General features: G+C 50.0%; 1 protein-coding gene across 1 annotated transcript; it reads left to right on the top strand.

The window, feature by feature from the left end:
- The first annotated feature begins 3512 nt into the window (after nt 1-3512).
- KLHL26 (kelch-like family member 26) lies at nt 3513-8685 on the top strand. The gene is made up of 2 exons (XM_009873798.1): nt 3513-3694; nt 6861-8685. Exons 1-2 carry the CDS (start codon nt 3513-3515, stop codon nt 8440-8442), a joined length of 1764 nt encoding a protein of 587 aa, XP_009872100.1. The 3' UTR covers nt 8443-8685.
- The last annotated feature ends 384 nt before the right edge of the window (nt 8686-9069 follow it).

Raw genomic sequence — 9069 nt, 5'->3', positions numbered from 1 at the left:
AGTTCCAGCTGCCCCCACCACACGTGCGATGGATGCGGTTACATGAACATAAAGACGCCTTTCACTGCTCCGGCTATTTCCATATGGAAAGTGGGATTTCTGTTCCTGTGAAGTCACCTTTATACCAAGATATTCATAGGAGAGGCCCCGTGAAGCCTGTGGGATGTGCTGTGGAAGTGCTCCTTGATGTGAACGTGGGGGTTTTTATGTTTTACTCTTCTTCAAAGGATAAATGGAACTGGGTGCAGCCAGACCCTCTTGACCCCGCGCCAAGCTAGTGTGCTCAGCCCCTCTGGAAGGACGCTCCGGCCACAGAAACCTCCGCAGAGCTCTGCGGTGGGACGAGGACTTCACTCAGTACTGCCCTTCTGAGGACAAAGACAAAAAAACGAGGAAAATTCCAGAAGCTTTCCAGCCCTGCCTTCATCAGAAAGGGAGGGGGGAAGGAGTGGGATAAACACTTTCTCACTATTGTGTGATGAAAGGCTTTTATCTTGAAGGCGCGTTCGGAGCGGCTGAGGAGGAGATGCAACTCTTCCGAAGTTTGTCTGCAAGGCTGTTTCTTCTGTAACAAATTGTTAAGCAACAAGTACACGGCATATTCAGATCTCAAATAAGATAGCGAGGGCCTCACAAAGGCACTTTCAGATGTTCAAGGCTTCCTTTTGTGCTTTTTTTTTCCCCCCCCTCCAATCTCCAGCATCCAACTGCTGCCTCTCTCCTTCCTCGGATCCTGATGCAGCCCGAGGAGTGGAAAGCAAGGCTGGGCAGCACAATCGTGGCCGAACGAGCTTTTATCACAAATCCCTTTTTACTAAGCACAGTGCAGACACCATTTGTTATAAGTTTCTCCCCTCTCCCAGCTTTGCTTTTTGTCAAATCCCTTCCATGATCTCTCATGCTTTGTGTGGATTTTGTTTCCAGCTTGTGTGTTTCCTCTTCTCCTTTTCCAGACTGAAAAAAGCCTGGACGCTGTGAACGCTTCTCTTACTGTTAGGTTTTGTTTTGTCTTCCCCTCCACCCCTTGGAAGATTGTGCAATCACTGGATCCTTTTATTCTGTACCTGTAAATAGACAAAGGAACTAGTACAGGGAGTTTTTCAGGGGTAGCTGTTCAGTTACCTATTGAAAGGAATCGCACATGCAAACGTGTTTATTCCAGCACAGATCTATCTGCCCACCCAGATTTAGTCCTCCATCTACTTTAAGCTTACACTCTTGTTATTAAGAGCGCCTGTAAAAGTTAATTGAGAAAAAGGAAAGGAGGAGGGATGTTTGTTCGGGTAAAGCTTGTTGTTTGAAGAGGCAGCTGCACCGGGAGGGTTGTGGATATAGTGGAAGCAATCGTATTTGGGTAAGCCCTTAGGCTGGGAAAAGGATTATTTAGAATTGGTCTGAAAAAAACGCTGAAGAAAATTCCCATGAGAAGAATCCTGCAGGAGGTCAAGTCTAACGAAGTTACGGGAAACTGGGGTGTTACCATCTCGCAGATGAGCCGCCGGAGCTGTCCGTGGGGGTTTTACCTGGCCAGCGGGAAGCAAAATGGTTTTGCTGGGTGAAGGAGACTGTGTTGAGAGGCAAGATCGTTGCCTTGCTTATGCTCGATGTTTCCTCCCTTGGCCTCCAGCGAATCAAAGCCATTGCTGCAGAGGGGAGAGGGAAAGGAGTTTGACATGATGAATATTCATGCACTTGCTCCCTCCAGTCTCTCTCCTCTTTCGCCATGGGAAGAGCTGGAGTGGAGAGATGTTTCTTGGCTCGCCGAGTAACGCATAAAGGTCTTGTCAGCAACTGACTTTTTGCTAATCCTTTTTATTGTAGGAAGGATGTTGTAGCTGGTCTCTGCTCTCTGAGCTGAGACTTGTTGGTATGTTTTGACTTGAAGGTAGGAATTTCAGATCTGTGCTACGAGAAGCAGGGCTGACTGGGATCAGCCATCCCAATAGGAACCCGTATGAATTTTGAGGTGCATTCCGAGGCCTGAGGAGCTTCGAAACCGACTGCAAAGATTTGCTGTCTGCGTCTTACAGCATCCCAAAGAGCTCTAGAGCTGCTCGCACAAGGCGGCTGCCCTCTCCTGCTCTGATGAACATCACAGATTTCCCCTAACTCGCCCCTTCTGTAAAGCTTGCAGGAAATTGCAATCCGATAAGTTGGGCGAGTGGCAAGCCCTGTCCATTGTTCCTCATTGTTTGAGGATTGTTTACATCCCCGTTCTTGTTATCCCATCTCCCTGACTCTTCTCTGACCTTGCCTACTTGTTTCATCCATTGTGTGTGGCTTTTATTGTTGTTTAGGTAGTGAACTCTTAGAGCCAGTTGTTAGCAAGCGCTGGGATTATACAGCCCCTAGCACACTGAGAACTAGTCTCTCTACTGTTTTTTTTGGCTTCGTTGATTTATGCTCTTCCACTGTGGACTTGGGAGCAAGTAATGCAACTTTCCAGATTCAATATGATCTGCTCAGGATTTTATTTTTTATATCGCGCTTCCATGAAATAGTTCTTAAAACGCAGAGATCAAATAGCAGGATGCTCCTGAAAACATAAACCCGATCCTGAATACTGGTCCTTGGGTATGTTTTTCTTCCCAGAAGGATCTTGATCCTGAAAAGTAGTTCAGAGCCGGATTAAATTTGCAAATGAATTTAGGATTTCATGCTTGTGTTGGTAGGAGCAGACCCCGTTTGGTGGGCAGGGCGTGCTGGCCCGCTATCGCCTCGCGCTCAGGAAGTCGGCAGCGTGATTGTGGTTATTTTCAGAGAAGCCCAGAGCATCTAATACTCTTTTCCACTCGTACGGAAATACTGCTCCTGTTCACCTCCAAATGCAGCCTTCTCACTGGCAAGTGCATCTGAGGCCAAGTGAATCTAAGAATGATGCTCTGCATGGGGGAACATGTGCGAGAGGCGTTGGGAAAACCAAGGAAATGTTTACACTGGGAGGGGACTGTTTACAGTGCAGTTCAAACAGTTGACGTTATTTAGAGCAGCCAGTGCCATGTAATATTTTGCTTTTGCTCTTCTCCTTAGGGTCAGGCATAAGGAAAGGATCAAACAGGGCGAGCAGGGCCGTCCTTGGACGGGCTGGAGTGTCTAACAGCTGCGGTCGGGATAGGTGGTGAGAAGAATAAGCGACTGCGATTCGGTCTCGTGGTTGAAGTCGAGGTCAGGGTGGACCCTGGGGTGATTGTAGTGTGGGGACACCAGTGTTCGTTGGAGGTTTTGGCCCTGCTAGCTGATGTTTTGGATGGTCTCTGAAGCCCATGTGTGCTGCGGCGTGATGGGTTGTCAGTAATGCGAAAGCGTAATTGAAAAAAATTGGAAGTCTCTTTTGTGCTGGGAGAAGGGAATTCAGCTGAGGTACTGATGTCATGATGTTCCGTGTGGCTGTTGAGCTGGGAATTTGCGTTCAAACTGCCTCATGTTACAGTATCTTCCCCAGCATGCTTTGTAGGTATACCACATATTGTTTTAATTTAAAACCAGCCTGTCTCTCTTGTTCTGTTTTTAGCATGGCTGACAAGAACAGCACCCTGAAATGCACGTTCTCTGCTCCTGGCCACAGCACCACTCTACTGCAGGGACTGGCCTCGCTCCGAGCTCAGGCTCAGCTGCTTGATGTCATCCTCACTATAAATAATGAAGTGTTTCAGGTTCATAAAGTTGTCTTGGCTGCCTGCAGTGACTATTTCAGGTGAGAATGCGATAGGGAAGCAGGCACTGTTACCTTCCCCGTTGGTTTGCTGTTTCCCCATCCTCCTCCCCCCCCTTACCCCCAACCTTCCAGCCGCGCCCCAAAAATCCCACCCACGCGCAACCCTTCGGAGGTGCGGTTTGCCCCGCGGGTGTCGGTGGGATTACCTGCAGGCAGGCAGAGGCCCAGAGTCAGTTCCTCCACACGCAGATGAGGTTTGTTCGACAGCAGCCGTCGGGCAAGATGCGAGTTCGAGCACAGGTCTTGAACCTACCTCGGCAGCGTCGTCCGCGGGTGCTCTCCGTGCCGAAGGAAACGAGCTTGGATCGGGAGCCGATGGCGAAGTGGCACAGCGAGGGCTGTGAAATGAGTCATCCCGTTGAGCGAGGGTGCCGTTAAATACGCTCGTGCTATCTGTAAACACGGCTGCTCTGTGTGCAGCGCTTACTGCTCACGGGCTGCGGAGCGTGGAGCGCTTTGCCCGGGCATTCCCCAGACCCCCAGGAGAGAGAGGAGAATTCCCCCATCCTCTGTGGGTAGAAAACCAAAGCATGGAGATGAGTTTTCATAGCCAAATTAACGCAGAGCGAGCCGATGGCAGGGCAGGAAGGTCAATCTTAAGTGAAAATAGATGCTCATCTGTCTTTGTAATGGTTCTCTGGCTTGGAACGACTCCTCCCTGGAGTCAGGGGTTTTTCTGACAGGACTGGAAGTGATGTAAAGTGAGGGGCACGCTGGAGGAAACGGCTGCAGGGAAGGCTCAAAACAAGAGAGAACTGGACCTGGGTGTTGCTGCGGAGTGCAGGTCATAGTGAGGAAGAGTGAGGAAGGGCTCTTCAGCGGGGTTTGCAGTCCCTTGAGGTGTAGGATCCTTCCTGACCCGAGCAGACTGGTTTGCCGAGCAGGTAGCCGAGAGCAAGGGACCTGGGTGTCCCTTGGCGTTATCTCTTGTGCCCCTTTGCCTGTTTCTTCAGCTGCTCTGACGATATCTGTCTTACGTACACACACATTTCCCACGCTGTTCCCTTCCCTCTCCCTTTGGTAACATAAACCTTCCAAGCTTATCGCTCTCCCTAGCAGGCATGCAATTAATGATGGAGCTGATCTCCCCCCAAATGCTAATAGCACTATTTGTATTCAGAAATGCTGTGTGCAGCGCCACTGCCAGTGTGTGTTCACTGCTGAAACGTAATTGCTGAGTAGGTTTCTTGTTATAACTTCTGTGGTGCTAAGGAAGGTTGTCCTGGGGAACAATGGCAGAATAATCTAGCTTTTGAAAATACGCTGGTTTTGTGCAGAAGCGGGGAGGGAAAAGAGTAAAATTGAGGCATTTATGTAATCAGCATTTTAGAACTGTAACACTTTTTAAAGGAATTGCATTCTGTTTGATGATTTGTCTTCATCATGGCAACAATAATGCTTTTCTCTCCTCACGCACGCTCTGCTCCGTGTCGCTGTTGCACGAGTACACACACACACATATGTCTGCGTGTCCTCCGGGGCGAGGGATCAGGGCAGCGGGCTGTTCTGCCACACGGGATGTGCGGGGGGATTTCAGCAGAAAGCTCTCATCTGCTAGATGGACAAATAATTGCGAACAGTATTCCTGGTCCCTCAGTTACAGCGAGCTGATTTCATATGCAGGTATTTCCTTATTTAAGTCATTTAGGATTTCTTGGTTTATGCTGGACGGCAGCAGGTTTTCTAGCCTGGTTTGGACAGGAAACTTGGAACTCTTGGCTTTTGACAGTGTTCCCAAGCTATTCCTTTATTCCTGTGTTGGTGCAGAAGAGCAGGGTCTGTTCAGCATTTTTCTTGACTAACCTGCACTTCAGAGTCACTGCAGCTTCTTAAGGCAGCTCTGATGGCACCGTGCCTTCACAGTGAATTTACCTTCCCAATGCGAAAAAAGTAAGTTATTGATGGTGGGAAAACCAGCCCAAAATGTGCAGGCAGCTGCCAGCAGTTTAGATCTTTCGTGTGAGAGTCCGTAGCCTTGCTGCGACGTGTGTCCAGTGGCAGCGAAGGGTGAAACCCCAGGTCGCAGTTCTTCCAGCAAGCTGGTTTTTTGACTTTGGCTTCCCCAGAACCGCTCCGCTACTGCTTGTTGAATGCTACACAGAGCGCAAAACCTTTACCCCCGAGCTACCCGTTTATAACAAAACCTGCTGAAATTTAATGTAAACGTATAAAAAGCGAAATGTGCAGTTGTGTCCCCAACACACCCACAGGCCCCGTAGCTGGGACACGCAGCGCCGCTCTCCGGGAGTGGTTTGCGAGATGCCTGCGCGCCGTCCTGGCCGTGGTATGTGCTTCCTGTGGAATTTAGAAGCCTCCCAAGGAGGTGATCTAGGGCCTAATCTCCGCGTGGCCTGGTCAACTGATGTGCTTGCAGCTGTGCTGTAGCAAAATCTGGTGGTTTTTTGTTGGTTTTTAATTGCCTTTTAGCCCCCTGCTGTCCTACTGCAACATGACAGACCTTTTCTGAAGTGGCTGCAACTCCGGTTTTCTTAAGGCGTTGGGAACGAACCTTGGAGGCGAGGTTCTGCTGTGCTTACCAGAGCTGTCTGTAAGCTGTGTTGCATCTGCAACATTTAAGGCGTTTCATAGCCAGCCCACGCTGGGACGGGCTAACTGAAATCTAAAGGCAGCGGTGCAGGCAAGCTCAGAGGATCGCCGACCTTCTAAACACGGGCGTCTCCCGAAGCGTGTTCTTTCCTTGCGCTCACAAATCCTGCCCGCTTAAACTCTTTGCGCTGTGGTGACTGATCCCTGCCGGTGCAGCTCCTGTTGTATCCTTGGGTTGCTGAATGTCACGGATTCATTGCTGTCCAGCGTACTGCACTCCCTGCTCTGGTAGCTCTGTCTGCTTCTTGAAGCCTTGTCCTTGTTCTCCTCGTATTTATGCTGCCAGTAGGATTGAAGAACATAACTTTCTAATAGCTGAATATTACTTCTTAGCGCAGCGTTTATGCAAGCTTTATGTAAGTAATTGCATACCCTGATTTCTCCTGTCTTGTAGAGATTTAGCCTTGATTTTCTCCCCTCCTTTCCCATCCTCCCTAAGAGAATCAGTACAGTTAAAAAAACCAAACTTCTGAAGTGGTACATTATTCTACAGGTATTTAAAAGGAGGAAAATCCTTGTTTGTGTTCTTGACCTCCAGGGCCATGTTCACAGGTGGGATGAGAGAAGCCAGCCAAGATGTGATCGAACTGAAAGGTGTATCTGCAAAAGGGCTGAAACACATAATAGACTTCGCGTACAGCGCTGAAGTGACTCTGGATCTTGACTGCATTCAGGATGTGCTGGGAGCTGCCGTCTTCCTCCAGATGGTGCCTGTCGTGGAGCTCTGCGAAGAATTTCTGAAGTCTGCCATGAGCGTGGAAACGTGTCTCAATATCGGGCAGATGGCCACCACCTTCAGCCTCGCATCCTTGAAGGAATCGGTAGATGCGTTCACGTTTAGGCATTTCCTCCAGATCTCCGAGGAAGAGGATTTCCTCCACCTGCCGCTGGAGCGCCTCGTTTTCTTCTTGCAGAGCAATAAGCTGAAAAGCTGCAGTGAAATAGATCTCTTCCGTGCTGCCGTGCGCTGGCTGCAATACGCACCGACCCGCCGCGCCAACGCCAGCCAGGTCCTCTGCCACATCCGCTTCCCGCTGATGAAGTCCTCGGAGCTGGTGGACAGCGTCCAGACCTTGGACATCATGGTGGAAGACGTCTTGTGCCGACAGTACTTGCTGGAAGCGTTCAACTACCAGATCCTGCCCTTTCGTCAGCATGAGATGCAGTCCCCTCGGACCACCATCCGCTCGGACGTCCTGTCCCTCGTCACCTTCGGCGGCACTCCCTACACCGACAACGACCGCACCGTCAGCTGCAAAGTCTACTACCTGCCGGACGCCAGCGTGCGCCAGTTTAAGGAGCTGACGGAGATGGAGGTGGGCAGCAGCCATTCCTGCGTGGCCGTGCTCGACAACTTCGTCTACATTGTCGGGGGGCAGCACCTGCAGTACCGCAGCGGCGAGGGAGCCGTGGATATCTGCTACCGTTACGATCCGCACCTGAACCAGTGGCTGCGCATCCAGGCCATGCAGGAGAGCAGGATCCAGTTCCAGCTCAACGTTCTCCACGGCATGGTGTACGCCACCGGTGGGAGGAACCGCTCGGGGAGCTTGGCCTCCGTCGAGAAGTATTGCCCCAAAAATAACGAGTGGACTTACGTCTGCTCCCTGAAACGCAGGACGTGGGGGCACGCCGGAGCCACGGTAGGAGACAAATTGTACATATCAGGTGGGTACGGCATTTCGGTGGAAGACAAAAAAGCCCTGCACTGTTACGACCCTGCCGCGGATCAGTGGGAGTTTAAAACCCCCATGAACGAACCCCGAGTCCTGCACGCCATGGTCAGCGCCAATAATAGGATTTACGCCCTGGGAGGCCGCATGGACCACGTTGACCGTTGTTTTGACGTTTTGGCCGTGGAATATTACCTGCCTGAAACAGACCAATGGACAACGGTGAGCCCCATGCGCGCAGGGCAGTCGGAAGCCGGCTGTTGTTTACTAGAGAAAAAGATTTATATCGTAGGAGGGTACAATTGGCACCTGAACAATGTCACGAGCATCGTGCAGGTGTATAACACGGAAACTGATGAGTGGGAAAGGGACCTACATTTTCCAGAATCTTTTGCTGGGATAGCGTGTGCTCCTGTCATATTGCCGCAGGTGACGACCCAGAGGTAACCGCGCCCGGCAGCGGCGAAACCACCGCGTGTTGCATGTGATCAGGATGCTGTGGTGTCCCTTTGTTGTTTGCGAATGGTATCGTGCATTTTGTGGGTGAGGGAAGGAGAAAAATTGCTTGCGTTCCCTCCTCCATAAAGTCCCTCCTCCTCTTATGTCGTGTTCTGGCAAGCGTGTTTCAGCAGAAGCACTTGTCAGCTAGTTAGACTGAACAGATGTTACAGCTGGAAAAAGCTTTTCTCTTTTTTTCTTTTTTTTTCTTTTTGGATGGGAGGGTGCATTTTGCTGACTTTTCCTATTTTTTTAACAACGTTACACGTTGCAAACATTGACAGCTCAGGAGTAACTAAGTACTGTGGTATGTTCAAAAGAGTTCAGGTGTGATTTTTATGAATAGCTCCAAAAATCATTGTATGCCACTCCAGTTGTTTTTTTAGCAAACAGGAAAACCAAACCAAAACCTGTGTAACACACTGACCTCCGGAAGCAATAAAGGGACAGTGGGAGCTAGAAGAGCTCAGGTGCTTGGGTCGTGAAAGCATATTCTTGCTTTCCAAAGGTGACTTGTTTTTAATTTTTCCCCTTCCTAAAAGGGGACTACTTATCTCTGCACACCTCTGGTCTCCG

This window comes from Apaloderma vittatum, unplaced genomic scaffold (assembly GCF_000703405.1).
Source record: "Apaloderma vittatum isolate BGI_N311 unplaced genomic scaffold, ASM70340v1 scaffold7837, whole genome shotgun sequence".
Lineage (NCBI taxonomy): Eukaryota > Metazoa > Chordata > Aves > Trogoniformes > Trogonidae > Apaloderma > Apaloderma vittatum.
This window is presented reverse-complemented; position numbering and strand designations above follow the sequence as displayed.

Excerpts from the sequence above, each read along its gene's own strand:
- KLHL26 (XM_009873798.1), top strand. The coding sequence starts at position 3,513 with ATGGCTGACAAGAACAGCACCCTGAAATGCACGTTCTCTGCTCCTGGC. Across the intron at positions 3,695-6,860 it reads GCCTGCAGTGACTATTTCAG|GGCCATGTTCACAGGTGGGA; the intron begins GTGAGAATGCGA and ends CTTGACCTCCAG.